The 18,116-nt window shown below is 49.7% G+C and overlaps 1 protein-coding gene across 4 annotated transcripts in view; it reads right to left on the reverse strand.

The window, feature by feature from the left end:
• Positions 1–18,116, reverse strand: part of ACOT7 (acyl-CoA thioesterase 7) — a 221,448-nt gene that overhangs the window by 53,417 nt on the left and 149,915 nt on the right. For all 4 annotated transcript variants that reach the window (XM_088447749.1, XM_088447747.1, XM_088447748.1 and 1 more), the window contains one exon: positions 176–292. In XM_088447749.1, coding sequence (XP_088303875.1) covers positions 176–292 — 117 coding nt within the window. The remainder of the gene's footprint in view (positions 1–175; positions 293–18,116) is intronic.

Genomic DNA, 18,116 nt, shown 5'->3' on the forward strand with positions numbered 1-18,116 from the left:
ATAGGGAATGGGAAGGTAGGTTTAGGGTGTCATGCGAGAGAGACTAACAATGGCTCTGTAGTTATATTAATCTTTGCAGACAGACTTTGTCCCGATGTTATGGAATTCATGCAACATGAATGCACTTATATGGCAAAGCTATTGTTTTTCAATACTGTAAGAGTAATGTACGCACCTTTCTGAATCTTGCGATGAAAGTTGATGGCATCTACAGAAGCTGTAACAATGTTGGTCTTACAGTGGCGGACAGCCACAATTCCCGCCACTTCATCCATTAATTTCATGGTGACACCTGGAGAAGAGTGTAATATTTTAGATGCGCTATAAAATAAAATATGTTTTATTAGACAAGAAGCACCTTCTGTGATCACTTAATGCACCTGCCATCTGTATGCACTAACGAGACGGGTCCCACCTATGTCTGTACAATAGATACCGATAATGGAAAGGAAACAGAGAGTTTGATAATCAGGTAAGACAAGCGACTTATTACCCTCTATTGTTACTACCAGTCCGGGGTAATAACGTTGTATTGGTGTATAGATGAGCTGGGGGCAGATTAAGCCAGTACCAGTGGAGAACTACTGGTATCGTAGCCCAAGTGGTTGCCCTGGTGCCTTGTGGAGTAGATCGACCAGCATCAGTGAACCCTGCCCTGGAGACAGAGTATTGTGGCTCTCTCAGTACCATGTGAGTGGAAGGGCAAAAGGAACATGATAGAGCCTTGTGTAATGTGCACCAAATTGCCCCACCCATGTTTGTACCCGACATTAAATGGACTGGAGCAGTTTTCTGTAGAGTATTTCTAGGGGTGTTCTCCTGGGGGTTCCAGTTTTGGATCCTGATTTGCCCCTTTTATAAAGATTAAGAGCAATAACAACATCTTGAACCTTAATCATACTTGTCAACATTTAATATACCTCTTCCTGTAGCCTTCCTGGAGGCGACAGGGAGGTGGTCACTGTGGGAAGAGGGGCGTGTACTAGGATGTGGGTGGTATTCAGGAGGAAGAACTGCTCTTTTGGAAGTTCCAGAGGTACCCAGAGAGGGCAAGTATGACCTTCATCCAGATGACCATATTCTAAATCAAGTTCAAGCTATCCGGGCCTCCTTTACAAAGTGCATTGGCTGCATACCTTAAAATACTTTAGTTTTGCTCCAAAGCTTATGGATGATCCACACAGCGCACATCAAGGTACACACGTACTCTCCATAAACTAGAACTGCGTCTCGGTGGAGAAATAGAAGAGCCACGCCATGCAAAAGTCCAAACACCAGAACTAACACTTTCATTACACTTTACCCCTGATTTATTAATTTATGTACACCAGCGAGGAGCCAGGGACATTGGAGTGGCCTTTACTGCATGTGGCACTTGTGTGTATGAAGCATTTTATTACATTCCTCGTATTGCACCTAGAGACGTTATTCTTTGCTGAAGTGCAACATGAGGTGGAAACACTGTCGGGACTAGGGCATATAGGGACCACCAGGGGAATGCAGAAGTAGGAGCCCATGCTTATGGGGTGTGGTCATCCACCAGAGGGGGTGTCGCCAGTCACCGCAGTTGCTAGACTAACCAGTAGGCAAATATTGGTGTAGTTTCTATATAAGTAAACTAAGAACTGATATTTTTTAGTGGTTCTGCACCACAAGGTAATAGAGTAACAATGCACAAGTCAATGCACAGTCTAGAACATGACCGCCCTAGAAGAGGGGGTGGGGCCCACCGGGGATTTCCCCCAACCCTGGGTGCAAAATGGGTTCCAAAGTTCAGAGTCTGGTATAATTATGTAGAGAGTCTGTGTAACACCCGCACAGAACCAAGATCTGTAGAGGTAGGAAATCCACTACTGTGCGAGTGGCAATGCCCTGGGGGAGAAGGGGTGGAATCAGACCCAAGACCTCACTGCTGTAAGGCAGTAATGCTAACCACTAAGCAATCCGTGCAGCCCACATCTGGCTAAGTAGAAAAAAAACAACAACAAAAAAGACAAAACAAGAAGGGAAGCTATTTTCGAATTAAAGGTTAATTGTTAACAACTGCTCCTGGGTAAATGGCGGCAGTTCTGCAAGCTTAGCGGACTCGTCCCAGAATGACAATAAGCACAGATTGTGCGCAGCAGCCTGTAGATTCATTTCACACCTTCGGTGATCACAGGTAGTGTGTAAATATAGCAGCTCCAAACACCTTTACATGGCAGATAACAGAGCCAGAAATAACCATCTCCCCAGCAGCATTCCGCACTACAGAATTACCATTCGCAGCGGGTGCTGGAAGCCAACATTTAATAATTATCATACGAGATGGAAAGAAGCCACGTTCATTTAATGATGTCCAGCTTAAACAGATGGATGTGTTATGTTTAATGAAATCCATAAATGACACAATGGAAAATGTCAGGTCTTAGAAAGCGCAGTGGTCGGACTACATCTTAAGCAACATGTGGTTCACCAGCTGCTGTTGCACTGCAAGTCCCAGCAATGCCTGGCTATTCGGGTGTCTGCAAAAGTGAACGTTTGATGTGCAACTGCGGATTTAGAGATATATATGTAAAGCCCTTATCCAAATGGTATGTGGGCTGGCTAGTCTTTGCCCTGTGCCCACTACAGTGACCGTACTGCAGAATGCAATAAATTGCCGACGACTACAGAATAGCAGAGTATGAAAGTCTCTGTGCGCAGGGTAAAACATGGAGAAACAGCGCAACGGCTGGAAGTCTGCACATCCGCAGATTGCACAAGGCTCAGATGGAACCTCGTAGTGAATTCAATCAGCCTCTTTGTGCCTCCTATTGTCTCCCCTCAGCTCATGTGACAGGCTGTGTTTGAAAAATGACAGGAGCTGATTGGTTGGTACTTTAACCCTCTCCACTTTATGTCTCCAAAGTACCAACCAATCAGCTCCTAACTGCGATTTACAGCCTGTGTTTGAAAAATGACAGTTAGGAGCTGATTGGCTGGTACTTTATCCCTCTCCAATGCTTAGTACATCTACCCCTGTATCTGGTAGTAGGTCTGGAGTAGAATTATGTGAGGTTTGTATGGGCTATAGTGAAGAGGTGGTATGTAAGAGAATGTTTAATAGACTGAACATTGGGGGAGAGTCTGGTCATGCAGGGTAGAGACTCTCCATAAGAGGGGAGAAGTGTTGGAGGTGAGTGGTGATTATTTGTAAGGAGGAAACACAGAAAGGGAGTTATGGTATTTACCTTTTGTCTCTTCCATCTTAAGCTGGGTACACACCATATGATGGAGCGACCCAGCGGCGGTGTGATATGATGTAATGATACATTGCCCGTTCTGGTGTGCGATGGCGCAATGCGTCGCTACATGTAAAAGCACAACGTGGTTCATTGCATCGTCCATCTCCCGTGCAGAAAAGTAGATGGGACGATGCGATGAATCGTGGATCGGGCGTACACACTGGTCCTGATTCAGAGGCGCTCGCTATTTGCAAGCCCTCGCTCTGAATCAGTGCAGATTTTTTTTAAAAAAATCCGCCTCCAGGCCGCTCGCATAGCTGTGGATTCCAACCCACAGCTTGTGCAGGCAGCCTGGCGATGGTTGCGATTATCGCAACCATCGGCCTTGCGACGAGACCCTTGTGGTATGGTCTCGTCCACCGCAAGCCCCAGTGAACTACCTGCTCCGCCTCAGTTTGTGCAGCCACCCCCCCCCCCCGACAAATCGGGGTGAGCTGTCGATCAATATCGACAGCCGCCCCGTTTTGCTGCGAGCCCCGAGCGAGTGAAGTTCTCACTCGCTCCCGGCCTGATGCATGCGAACTGCCTGACCATCGACCTGCTTGCAAGCGCTATGCACTCGTGAGCGGGTCTGAATCAGGCCCACTATACGATGTGTACGATATATTGTTCCAATCCGCGCCGGAGCGATACATCGTACAATATGTAATTTAGCGTGTACTTAACTCTGACTTTTAATGTGCTTACTGTGTATAAGAGCGATGTGGAGTTTGCCTCTGCTGACATGCATCGCGAAACCCAGATTTATGGCACTTGTGCATTAAACTGTACTGGTCCACTGCGGTGCAGCTGTAGCCTTTAATGTAAAGATGAGATGCCTGAAGACATCGGCCTGGAATTTAATAAAACCTTTAGCAGACTAGGGAATGTAACTTTGCTAGAATACAGCTGTTTGCAACATGTTTAAAGTTATAATAAATATATAGTTATGAAACACTGTGACCGGGTCAGTGTTTAGACATTACAAGGAAATTGGCAGAGAGAATGTAAACTCTTTCCATAGTGTCTATATAATGTACTTTCTACATATACAGGTCTGACCTGGGAAAGGCAACACAGGCATGTGGTAGAATATACTGTAAGCATTTTTTTTCTGCCATGACATAGGAAATGTGCCGGAGGCTAGTCCAATTGGATTCTCAGTTGATGAATGTTGGGGCCGCACAAAACATGTATGTTTAGGAGCTATACAATATTGCATTTCCCACTGCCTCACTAGAATGAGGACATTCATTTGCAATATGTGGTGCCCGGTTGGCCAAGACTGTGACTGTGACCTTATCCCCGTTCACTTTATCTCCTAACAAATCTTAGTAAGTAGACCCCTAAATGCGGTAACAGCTCATATTTACAGTAGCACACTGGACTCTCTGGATTGGCTGATTTAGTTCGGCCAATCAGAACCATCCTGCACTGACACCACTAGCTCATAGTTGCCAACATTCTGGGACAGAAGAGCATCAGTGGCATTTCAAATATGGCACAGGCTGCAAGCCAATCACAGCTTGCGGAATGGCAGCCAATCAGGAGCAGCCGCACCGGCTTTTTTTCCCTGGCTGTCGGTGTATTCTGCATCGCGAAGTTGCCACCTGGGTCCCCTTCTCTCTCCAGAGATGCCGCCAGTGCGGTTTCTTCATACCTGGAAGAAACCAGGTATTTAGTGCTTGACCCTGCCCATTGCTCCCACCCCTAGTCCAGCCAGCCTTCCCTGGACTGCCCCCCAGTCCAGCCAGCCTTGCCTGCACCCCCGCAAGTTCAGCGAGCCAGCCTTCCCTGCCCTGTCTCCCCCCCTCCCCAGGTCCGGCCGGTCTTACCTGCCCTTTGCCTGCCTCCCTAGTCCAGCCATCCCTGTTCTGTGCCGCCCCAGTCCATCCTTCCCAGCCCTGTGCCCTGGCCCCTTATCCAGACTTTTCTGCTCTTTGCCCCACCCCCTCATTAAAGGTCCAGCCTTCCCTGCCCCTGGCCCCACCCACCACTGCCTATGTCGTCAGTACTGGGCCCCAGAATTTCTCATGGCAGCCCTGTGAACTGTGCTTGCAATATTATAAAAGCCCAAAATGCACACTATCATAAGTCAGTTGATAACTGAACAAACTCTGTGGTAACACAGCTAAAAAATATGTAAAGGCAAATTGCAGCATTCACAATCATATATGTAAATGATTCTATATATAACAGCCATGCAGATATTTATGTGACACTAAGTGACCTTACTGGAAGCTACTGTCCTCTCTTATATAAGTTATAAGTCATTTTAGGCTCGGAATGCTTCCCTGAAGCGTAATTTAAAGGACCTACTGACAACATGTCTCATATGTATGAATTAAACACCCTCCACGACCAGAGTCTGTTCATAAACTGCCGCTAAATTATGTGTCTAATATAAATATTAAAGAATGAATGTGTGAAAGTAACCTCATTAGTTTCTATGATGGTGTATGTAATTCTGCTTACAGAGCTCACAATTTAGTAGAGATGTCGTTGTGTTCCCTTTATATCTGCATAGCCCTCCTGTCAGTCTTACTGAGGGGAGACAGACCTTTCACAATACGACAGAGCAAATAATAAATAAATCCACAATCTGCTCATAACCTGCGCTCGGGGACAATATAAAGCTATATCTCATAGGGGAGATTTATCAAAGCTTGGAGAGAGATAAAGTACCAACCAATCAGCTTCTGTCATTTTACAGGCTGCGCTAGGTGCCGATTGGTTGATACTTTCGCTCTCTCCAAGGTTTGATAAATCTCCCACATATACATTTGTTCGACTGTTCTGTAAGGCACAGTGAAGCAGAAAAAAAATGTGTGAGGGCGCAACCCCATGTAACAAAGTTGTGCATTACTTACAGCAATGATTAGCACCTCCCACTGTGACTACCAGACGCCTCCTCCTATGTGATCTATTTGCTCCAAGCTTCGCCTGTAGCCAGGGAAGTAGAGAGGGTGGTTCCGATGGAGCATGAGGTCCGGGCGCCAACATGGACAGAGGGTGCCATCAAGGGTTCCGGAATTCATGGGGCGCTGCACATTATGACGGCCGCCTGTTAGTTTTATCTTGTTTGTTTGCTCTATATCCTAAATAAGTGGATCGGAGATCCGTTTCTACATTTCATGCTCCCTCATTGCATCCCCTCCGGCCCTCCCTCCTCTGTGATCATCTTCTGTCACCTCCCCTCCGGCCCTCCCTCCTCTGTGATCATCTTCTGTCACCTCCCCTTTCCTGTCAGATTGATTATATTCACTTCTCACCTCTTTAATTCCCTCCATTCTTTTCCATGTGATCGGCTCTTTGCCCCTGATCACTCCTTTCTTATTGGCTTCTGTCACCACCTCTCTCTGACCGTCACTTTCTTCTCCCCTTCCCCCATATGGGTGTAGTAGGTATTACCGCCGGCCGCAATCCCGACAGCGGCAGCCCGGCAAGGGTGAAGATCCCGATCGTTCCTAAGGTAAGTTTCGCTAACCTAATTCTACCCCCTAACCCTAATTTAGGGGTGCCTAACCCTAATCTCCTCCCCAAGTGCCTAACCCTAACCCCCCCTAAGTGACTAAACCTAACCCCCTCTTCCCCGCAGCCTAAACCTAAGTCTCCCGGGGGGGGGGGGGGGTGCTTAACCCTAACTTCCCCTTCCCCGCAGCCTAACCCTAAACTCCCGCGGGGAGTGCCTAGTCCTAACCTCCCCTTCCCCACAGCCTAACTCTGAACTCCCGGGGAGGTGCCTAACCCTAAGTCCCCCGGGGACCCTAAACCTAACCAACCCCCCCCCCCCCTTCGTTCGGTATGCCGGGTGTCGGTCTTCCGCTTATGGATAATGACAGGCGTCGAGTTTGAAGCCTGTCATTAGTACCACGCCGGGATTAGAGAGTGTGGAAGCCGGCGTTTGGCATTTAGACCGTCGGCTTCCAGACTACATCCCCCCCCTCCTCTCCTCTTTCATTCATTGTTCTCCAATGGACTTAAAAGTGACACATCTGAGGTAAAGTTCTAAACTTCAATTATAAGGTATGAGATTAAAAAAGAAAGTCACTGCTTTGCTATATAAAGTAATGGAGGATGTTCCCAAGTATGACCACACAGTGTTATTTGAAAGGTCTTTTAAAAAATATTAGACCTGAAATAATAATAATGGTGTAGACAGAACATTACATGATTAGTAGTACTCACATTACTATAGGTGCAATGTATATATGCGAAGTAGGAGCATAGCTGAGAAGGGAGATTCCTATAGGTGTTATTACAGTAATAAGCTGTGCACCATGTGGAATTTCACTCTAGCACATGTATTCTGTTAATTTAAGTTAAATGGTCAGAATATATATTACAATCTCCTCTATTGACTAATAACAATGATTCAAAGGAGATAACAGTTAGATCCTAGGTGCTATACATAAATAAAATATGAGATATGGTAAGAACTTACCCTTGTTATCTCTATTTCTACGAAGTCCATAGGGTTCCACAGGATACCTTGGGGTATAGGTGTGACGTCAGTCGCAGGGCACCAAAGAGTTAAGCTTTCAGCCTCCCAGGATGCACTAGGTCCCCCTCCTATACCCCGCCCCCGGGCCAAGGCACCTCAGTTAGTTACCAAGCCATAGGCCGGAGGAGGAGAAGGAAGAGAGAGAACAAAGATCTGGACACATACAAGAATCACATTCTCACCAGAGGGAGACGGAAAACCGGTGACCAGAGCAAAGCCCATCTGCAGCACAGGTGCGACAGGGCGGGAGTCCTGTGGAACCCTATGGACTTCGTAGAAATAGAGATAACAAGGGTAAGTTCTTACCATATCTCATATTTTCTACTTCAGGGTCCATAGGGTATCCACAGGATACCTTGGGGATGTCCCAAAGCAGTATCCTTTAAGGGTGGGGACGCTCCTGTGCAGAAAGGAGAATCCGCCGCCCGAAGGAAGCATCCTGAGAGGCGAAGGTGTCAAACCTGTAATACCTCACGAAGGTATGGACAGAAGACCACGTAGCAGCCTTGCAGATCTGAACTGCCGAGGCACCACGTCGAGCTGCCCACGAAGGACCCACAGACCTAGTGGAATGAGCCTTCAGAGAAGGAGGGACCGGTAGGCCTTCATGAAGATAAGCTTCAGAAATAGCCATACGGATCCAGGCTGCCAAAGTTTGCTTTGAAGCAGGCCAACCCTTTTTACAGAAGCCATAGAGGACAACAAAGCGTCCGACTTCCTAAACAAAGAAGTGCGGTCAACATAAGTCCTTAAGGCCCGCACAACATCCAAAGAGGCCTCACCCACGGAAAGACCCGGTGAGTTAAAGGCCGGAACAACTATTTCCTCGTTAACACAAAACTGGGAAACAACTTTGGGAAGAAACTCGGGCCGAGTGCGGAGCACTGCCCTGTTCCCATGAAAAACCAAGAAAGGGGGTCTACAAGAAAGAGCCCCTAACTCAGAAACACGTCTGGCTGAAGCAACGGCCAGAAGGAAAACAGTCTTAGCTGTTAGCCATTTAATATCCACTGAGCCCAGTGGTTCAAACGGCGGTCCTTGGAGAGCCCTCAGGACCACAGCCAAATCCCAAGGCGCCACAGGTGGAACAAAGGGTGGCTGAATACGGAGAACACCTTGCATAAAGGTGCGCACATCCGGGATTGTAGCAATCCTACGGTGAAACCAGACAGATAGGGCCGAAACCTGTACCTTCAAAGAAGCAAGGCGAAGCCCATGATCTAGTCCCGCTTGCAGGAAGGCGAGAATCCGAGACAGACGAAACTCCCGCGGTGCATAACCTCTCGGTCGACACCACTGGAAGAACGTATGCCACACGCGATGGTATATCCTCGCGGAAGACGGTTTCCGAGCTCGTAACATGGTACGCACCACAGAGCTGGAAAACCCCCAGGACCTTAGCATGGCCGTCTCAACAGCCACGCCGCCAAAGACAGCCGAGTCAGGTCCGGGTGAAGACAAGGACCCTGAGACAGAAGGTCCGGTCGTAGCGGCAACCGCAGAGGACTGTCCACGGACAGACCCTGAAGGTCTGAGAACCAGTGCCGTCTGGGCCACGCGGGAGCTATCAACAGGAGCGTCCCTCCTTCCTGTTTGAATTTCCGGATTACCCGTGGAAGAAGGGAGACCGGAGGGAACAGGTATGCGAACCTGAACGTCCACCGGACGGACAGAGCATCCACCAGAGACGCCCCTTCGTCTCTTGTGCGAGACCCGTACACCGGCAACTTGTTGTTGTGCCGGGACGCCATGAGGTCGATTTCTGGAAGACCCCACCTGTCCACCAGTAGTTGAAAAACGTCCGGGTGCAGGGACCATTCCCCTGGATGAACGTCCTGGCGACTTAGAAAGTCCGCCTCCCAATTTAGCACTCCCGGGATGAAGACCGCTGATATGGCCGGAAGATTGCGCTCCGCCCAAACCAGGATCCGAGAGACCTCTACGAGAGCCGCCCGACTGAGAGTTCCTCCTTGCCTGTTTATGTAGGCCACGGTGGTAGCATTGTCCGACTGGACCTGCACCGGGTGACCCTGGAGAAACCGCTGTACCTGCAGGAGAGCATTGAAGACCGCACGGAGTTCCAAGATATTTATTGGAAGCTCCGCTTCTGTCGGTGTCCACCTGCCCTGGAACAAGTGTGGACCCGAAACTGCTCCCCAGCCCCGAAGACTGGCGTCCGTTGTCAACAGGACCCAATTTGGAACCCAGAACGGACGTCCCTTGTTGAGGTGGGTCGTCTTTAACCACCACGCAAGGGACAGGCGAACCTCCGGGGTGAGCACAATCGTCTGGAACTTCAGAGACTGAGGCAGCCCGTTCCACTTGGACAGGATCAGGTGCTGCAGAGGTCTGGAGTGAAACTGGGCGTATTCCACCATGTCGAACACCGACACCATGGAGCCCAGTAACCTCATCGCCGAGTGTAAGGACACCCGGCGGCTGTGCAGACAACTGCGCACCCTTGACTGTAAAGCAGAGATCTTGTCCTCCGTCACGAAGATCCTTTGCTGTCCCGAGTCCAATAAGGCTCCAAGATGCAGAATCCTCCGAGACGGGATTAGAGTGGACTTCTGCCAGTTGATTAGCCAGCCGTGCCGTTGCAGCAGTGCAATGGTCAGGTCCAAGTGGTGTAACAGGAGCTCTGGAGATCCTGCCACCAATAACAGGTCGTCCAAGTACGGCAACATGCGGACTCCTTGCAGCCGCAGAGAAGCCGCCATGACCGCCATAGCGTCCTGTATGTCCAATGACACCATGTAGTCCCCACGTTCCAGCGCCAGAATGATGGACCGTAGGGTCTCCATCCGAAACTTCGGGACCCGCAAAGACTTGTTGAGTGCTTTGAGGTTGAGAATCGGACGATATGACCCATTGGGTTTCTGTACCAAAAATAGATTTGAATAGAAACCCTGGCCCCTCTGGGAGAATGGAACAGGCACTATAACTCCAGCCTGGAGCATAGTGTGCAATACCTTCCGCAGCTCCGTAGCCTTGTTCCGGTCTGATGGTAGACCCGTGGTGAAGAATCGAGCCGGGGGTCTGTGCCGGAAGGAGAGGGCGTACCCGTGAGAGACCACCTCCAGAACCCAAGTGTCTGTCGTAGTGAACGACCAACACCGGGAGAACTGCAGCAGGCGGCCTCCCACCCTGGGATCCCCCAAGGGGAGACCCGGACCGTCAGGCCGCAGGCTTGTCATCTGGCTTGGGGGCCGGACGTCTGGTACTCCATGCCTGTTTCCGGGGCTTGACCGATTTCTTAGGGCCAGCCTGTCGAGGAAACGACTGTGGTTTGGGCCTGCCCTGGGCCCTAGATGACCGAAAGGACGATGGTCCAGAACCAGAAGGAGCAGCGGCCGACGGGAGACAAGCAGATTTGGCTGCCGCCAGCGTGGCCACAATCTTATCCAGATCCGGACCGAAGAGAACTTCTCCGGTAAACGGCAACGCTTCCAGACCTTTCTTGGATCTGCGTCCGCCTTCCAGGATCGCAGCCACAAGGTGCGACGAGCAGCTACCGCTGCTGAAGAAATTCTAGACACCAGAGTACTAATGTCTAGAGCCGCCTCGTTGATGTAGGTGGCCGAATCACGGAGATTGCCAATCAACTCCGCCTGTTCGGCCGGACAGTCGGATTCAAAAGAAGCCTCTAATGAATCCGCCCAGCGCTCCATCGCTCTGGCAACCCAGCAAATGGCCATAGCCGGCCGTGCTGCCCCCCCTGCAAGGGAATAAGCGGACTTCAGGCAGATTTCTACCTTGCGGTCCGTAACATCCTTAAGGGAGGACATGGATGGCATCGGCAATGTGGCACTACGGACAAGACGGGTCACGTGAGAATCCACCTGTGGAGGGGATTCACACTTAGCAAAATAATTATCCGCGAACGGATAAGCCACCGCCAGGCGTCTCTGCGGCTGGTATCTTTTGCCAGGTTGTTTCCACGCCTCCTCTAAATGGTCCAGCAACTGACCCGAAAGAGGAAAGACTGTGGCATCGCCCTTCACATCTTTGAAAAAGGCATACTTAGATTTAGCCGCTGGGGGAACTTCGTCCTCAATCACCAAGGCTGTGCGGACCGCCCGAATAAGTCCAGGAATATATACTTTGGACTTAGCATCAGCGTCCTTAGTATGGAAAGGTTCCTGATCGTAAGGATCCAGAATCTCCCCATCATCAGACGTCCCTTCGTCATCCTCATAAGGAGCGGACAGAGACGCCACCGGCCTTTTATGAGGCCGCATCACAGACTCCCCTTGCAACACATCCGACAAGTGCTGTACAGAACTCGTCAGGGAGTTAACCCACGCTGGCTCCTGAGAACCCGGGAGCGGGGAAATAGGGAGACTGTGGGGTACCACCAATTGTCGTGGGAACCCCTGCATGGGTGACGACACCACAGACTGCTGGGACAAACCCATCGGAGTAAACGCGGGCTGCGGAGCTAACTGGCCCACTAAAGCTGTTAACGCCTGAGCGAAACAAGCCCAGGGCGGCTCCTGTACCGGTGCTGTAACCGTAATAGGCCGCGCCATGGACAAACACTGCCGGCAAAGGCCCTCCGCGCTACCCTCCCCCTCCGCTAACGGTACTTTGCACGTGGTACACTGTAGCCGGAGGGGAAAATCACTTTCAGACATGATGGCACCACGTATGTGACCTCTCTCACCAATTAAGTATTAAATAGGCGAGAGACCACCCTGCAGCACCGCACCGCAAGGGCTTTAGCAGAAAGAACAGGGACAGTAATAAAGCTGACAGTTTAGAGAAGAAAAGTTACAGGCAGCGCTAGCACAGTCACATACAATGCAGAGAAATAACAATTCCTGCACTAACAGCGCTGATCACTCAACTACACAGACACAGGGCCTGGTAGGACACAGCGCTGCATACACAGACCTGAGCCACAGCGGAGGAGAGGTATGCGGGGGGACCCAGACCACGATGCTTCCTTCCAGACTTCCAGCAGCGTTCACCATGCGTTGCAGAGAAGATGGCCGCCGAGGAGCAGAGAGAAGCTGGCCTGGGGGAGGAGCGCTGACACAGGACCAGTCAGCACAGTGCAGAGAGGGCTGTGTGCAGCGGGGGAGGCGCCGGCTGTGAGACAGGGAAGGCGCGCTCCCCTGGCATGCATTTAACCCCTGGGACGCCGCAGCGCTACCGCTCTGCTGCGGTCCGCTGTCCCAGGGGGTAGTGGAAGCGCAGGTTGGTCGCCTGGCTCCACGCTGCAGCCAGTCCCCAGGGAGCCCCCTGCCTGGGGACTTAGGACCATGTGATCAGCGGGGACCCACCGCGGGACCCCGCTGCTTACCTCTGTCCCCCTTGAATCCGGCCATGGTCCGGAGCATCTGGGGTCACCGCTAGCTGTGACCCCAGACGCCCACCAGCATCCCCGGATCAGTACCGGCGGGGTGTAGGGAAGACAGCATGGACGTCAGGACTGACTGTCCATGCTGTTCATCCAGATGTGCAGCCACAGCTGCATGAAGAAAAAGCTTCAGGGGCTCTTCTAGCCCCCACTCCAACAGGTGCACCAAACTAAACTGAGGTGCCTTGGCCCGGGGGCGGGGTATAGGAGGGGGACCTAGTGCATCCTGGGAGGCTGAAAGCTTAACTCTTTGGTGCCCTGCGACTGACGTCACACCTATACCCCAAGATATCCTGTGGATACCCTATGGACCCTGAAGTAGAAAGCAGTGGTTTTAATGTCAGATTCTATTCCCCCAAAGGGACCTCAATGCCCAGTGTGATACTGCCACTGTTTGCTGTTTTTCTATTCACTTCAGTATCCCCCCGCAGGCTGGCCATAGCCCACTGGCACAGTTCAGTACAGGGAGGAAGGGGGGGCACGTTCTCTGGGTGCTATGGTTCCACGCTACTCCTCTGCCTGTAGCCTCCAACTCGTATTAAATAAGCGAGTTGGGAAGCTGACATGGGTTTAAGTAAAGTGGGAGGTGTAATAGGAGCCTTTGGGTAAATGGAGGATAAAGGCGTTTCAAATGTGCTTTGGGGTGTATTTGAGTGACAAGTGGGAGCTATTCTGAAGGAATTAGAAGTCTCTCTTATTAAATGTATATTTTTTACTTATCACGGAGAGCTAAGGGTAGCGTGCGGCTCTTTTGGAGGTTAGAAGGCCAAATATGTGTCCCTTAAAGTCTATTAGGGTGCCCATTAGTGACTTAGAATATAACCATCTCATATCAGAATCCAGGGCTGGGTGTGCTTTTGGCCATGTATGTTTTAGCATTATATTGAACGTAGCAAACAATAGGCTTGAAATATTGAATTAACGCTTACACCTATGCTAGTTCGTGCGGCACGAATGTACAGTAAAAAAAAGCAGCCAATTACTGTCACACAAGATGCCTGAGAATACTTTTCCAACAGTTTCTTCAAGGTGAGTGTAATGACAGGGACAAGCCAAGTAGAGACAGTTATGTTTGTTCCTATAAGAACCTGGGCAATAGGAATAGAACTTGTCACGAGGACCCAGAAAGAACAACCTCAATACAAATTATTCAACTCATGTTTCATATTCACTTCAACGCTAATTATCTATAGATTGGCTTCTGCAAAAAAAAAAAACTCAGCTAATAAATAAGTTGTTCATTACAAAGTATAGTTTGAATAACATTGAATAAAACTGCAGGTGCATCAATTATAGAAAGGATTTAAGATGTAAAAGAGAAGCATTACTAATCATGACCATATAACCGGTGTAAAGCTGGGTACACATTAGCCAGTATGTTGACAATATGTTGTCCGATCCGGCGGATCGGGCCGACACATCGGCCAGCGAGTACGTACTACTAACAACCAGGCGCGCTCCTGTTTGGTCGTCAGTCGCATCGTCATGTCGGCCCTACATGCAGCTCAGTCTGACAATCCGACTGACGACCACATGCAGCGAAATGCGGCTGGTGCCAACATATTGGGCGGTCGGGCACCGGATCGTGTAATGTGTACCAGACGCCCAATAGGTCGGCCTGTCGGTGGTCCGTCGCATCGCTGGGTACACACATCGTTACGTGTGTACCCAGTTTAAGAATAATCTGCAGCAGAAAAGAGGGTCGCAACTGAAGATTGCCAAAGCGGATGACTGGACAATTAATGGGTGTTTATTAGAGATCCAGGACTCAGGGGTAAATTTACTAAAGTGAGAGTTTTTTTTAGAATGGAGTTTTAAAAAGTGATGTTGCCCATAGCAACCAATCAGATTCTAGCTATTATCTTCTAGAAGGTGGTAGTTAAATGTTAAGCAGAATCGGATTGGTTGCTATGGGCAACATCACTTTTAAAACTCACTTCTAAAAACTCTCACTTTAGTAAATTTACCCTCAATGAGTGCTTAATGTTTTTACCAACATTCCACTTTCATCAAATCATCAGATTCAGTAAAATGAGATTGAATCCTGATTTCATGCAATTCTTGTCTACAGTATGCAAAGCTATATCCAGGAGGAAAACTTACATTCAATAGTTTAGGCTTCTCCTGATTAATTTAGGGCTAACATTCAGCTGTGTGTGCAGTAGAATAATTTGTAGATAGATTTTGAATTAGCATATTCCCATAATACAGAGTTGGTTTTAACCTGATATTTAAATATAGGCTGGAATTTAGAAACCCCTAATAAACAAAGACAATTTATAACACCTGGGGGTTTATTTACTAAAGTACGGGTTTTTAGAAGTGGAGATGTTGCCCATAGCAACCAATCAGATTCTACTTATTTATCTGGCACCTTCTAGAAGATAATAGCTAGAATCTGATTGGTTGCTATGGACAACATCTCCGCTTCTAAAAACCCGCACTTTAGTAAATGTACCTCCTGGTGTCATAAGGGCACAGGGCCTGATTCAGCCATGGACGGAGTGGCAATACGCATGCAGTTGGCTGATGTTTTGTCTACTGAGTATGCATCTGAGTGGCACCAAGCATGCGTCCCGATTGTCTGCGCACAGAGACGCAGCACAGAATCGGAGGCAAGGCCTGATAATTATGGTGGGTGTTTCTGGGAGGAAACAAAGCAGCGGTGGAGCTGATGCACACGCGTCGCTGGAAGCGGCTGCATTGACATGCGCACAGACGCTCACAGACGACGCCATGCTCAGAGGGAGAGAGACTGCACCCGCCATAGGGCTGGTGCAAGTTTCCACTGTGCGACCGATGATGCATCTAAAGACGCTGCAAGTGGACGCCTCAGTTCTTTAAAAATAACGGGACACGGCATTAGCTTAAAGACGCAGCCGCGAGTGCGGCAAAGGATGAGGCGGCTACTGGGTTCATCTCTGAATCAGCAGCATAATGTGTATTATAAAGCAATGGAAGAACGTGACGTGGTCCTGATGAGAGTTCTTTCATTCTTACATCTGGAGAGGTTTATGTCGTGAGAAAGCCAATAGGTTACAACATGCGCTGCCTGTTCCCAGCAGCTACACATACTGAGGGATCTGTGACAGTGCTGGCAGCCATACTCACTGGGGTTGGGCATGGGGATGCCGGGGGTAAGAATCCAGGTGCCGCATCCTAACCCTCCCCCTCTCCCTACCCCTACTTGGTGCCTAAACCTATCCACTCCCTCCCCGCACCCTAAACCTAACACTCCCACTAGTGCTAACCCTAACCCACCCCCTCTCCCTACCTGGTGCCTAAGCCTAACCTCCCCCTCCCCGCACCCTAAACCTAACCCTCCCCCTCTCCCTACCCCTACTTGGTGCCTAAACCTATCCACTCCCTCCCTGCACCCTAAACCTCCCACTAGTGCTAACCCTAACCCTCTCCTCACCCTACCTGGTGCCTAAACCTAACCTCCCCCTCCCCGCACCCTAAACCTCCCCCTCCCACTAGTGCCTAACCCTAACCCTCCCCCTATCTGGTGCCTAAACCTAACCTCCCCCTCCCCGCACCCTAAACCTAACCCTCCCACTAGTGCCTAACCCTCCCCCTACCTGGTGCCTAAACCTATCCACCCCCTCCCCACACCCTAAACCTTACCCTCCCCCTACCTGGTGCCTAAACCTAACCTCCCCCTCCCCACACCCTAAAGCTAACCCTCCCACTAGTGCCTAACCCTAACCCTCCCCCTACCTGGTGCATAAACCTAACCTCCCCCTCCCCACACCCTAAACCTAACGCTCCCACTAGTGCCTAACCCTAACCCTCCCCCTACCCGGTGCCTAAACCTAACCTCCCCCTCCCCACACCCTAAACCTAATCCTCCCCCTCCCTACATGGTGCCTAAACCTAACTCTCCCCCTCCCTACATGGTGCCTAAACCTAACCTCCCCCTCCCCGCATCCTAAACCTAACCCTCCCCCTAGTGCCTAAGCCTAACCCTGCTACTTCCTTTCGGGTTGCCGGCGCCAGGATTCCAGCACCAGCATCCCTGCGGTCGGTATTATGACCACATCCCCCCTCACTGGAGTAATTCCTAATACTACACTGGTGTACAGGGGACTAATAGCCAGTTTGCTGCTGTGAACAGTTAAAAGTTCACAAAAAGATTTTAAAAAATATTATATATATTTATTTATTTTTATTAGATCCTGGGTGCTGGAAAGCTGCGGCAGAGCGGTCCTCCTGAGTCCCAGACTGCCCGAATCCCCCGGGTGCATCGTTGCAGGTTCCAGGCAGCACCGGGTAGTTGGTTAAGATTAATAAAGGGGCAGATTAGTTATATGAGGGAAGCGGCCGGCACGTTTTATAGCTGTACGGAAGAGTTGCATATGGGAGCTGCTGCCGGCTGCGTATTGGGCTGTGCAGGAAGTCGGGGAGAGTGGCTAGAGGAGAAGCTCTTCCCGGCCCTCCTACACCTCAGTAATGTAAAAAAGACGCCATTCAGAGATGTATGTTTCTCAAAAATTAAATAGCCCCCAAAATTCCACTCTCCCTCTTGTATAAGATTAAATCCTTTGCTTCAGAGAGGTATGGCAGAGCTGACCCATATAAAAGGCCCTGTAAAAGCATACCGAGGGCATTAATTATATAATATTTAGGCAGGATGCAGATAGAATGTACCAAGGGTGCCACTGTACCTCTATAAATTAAAAGCATTGCTAAAAGAAAATACATAATTACAATAAAATGGTGAATCACAATGTACCAATGAGAACACAGGGTCTGATTGCCCGATTCAGTGGTGCATGTAGTTCAGTGCGAAAATATGCAAATGGAACTTTAAGCATTCCACTTGTGCACTACCGCGCGACGGACTTGGCAAACCCTGTGACGCCCACTTTGCATATCTGAGCAATGCACAAGTGCGCTGGTGGACCCGAGCTCTCCACCATCGATGCACCACCAACTGCAATATCGACTCCTCGAGCAGCCTCTGCCTGGTGCAGAGTCTCCCTTGTAACTTTGTTTAAAT

This window comes from Taudactylus pleione, unplaced genomic scaffold (assembly GCF_031769625.1).
Source record: "Taudactylus pleione unplaced genomic scaffold, aTauple2 ptg000437l, whole genome shotgun sequence".
Taxonomy (NCBI): Eukaryota; Metazoa; Chordata; class Amphibia; order Anura; family Myobatrachidae; genus Taudactylus; species Taudactylus pleione.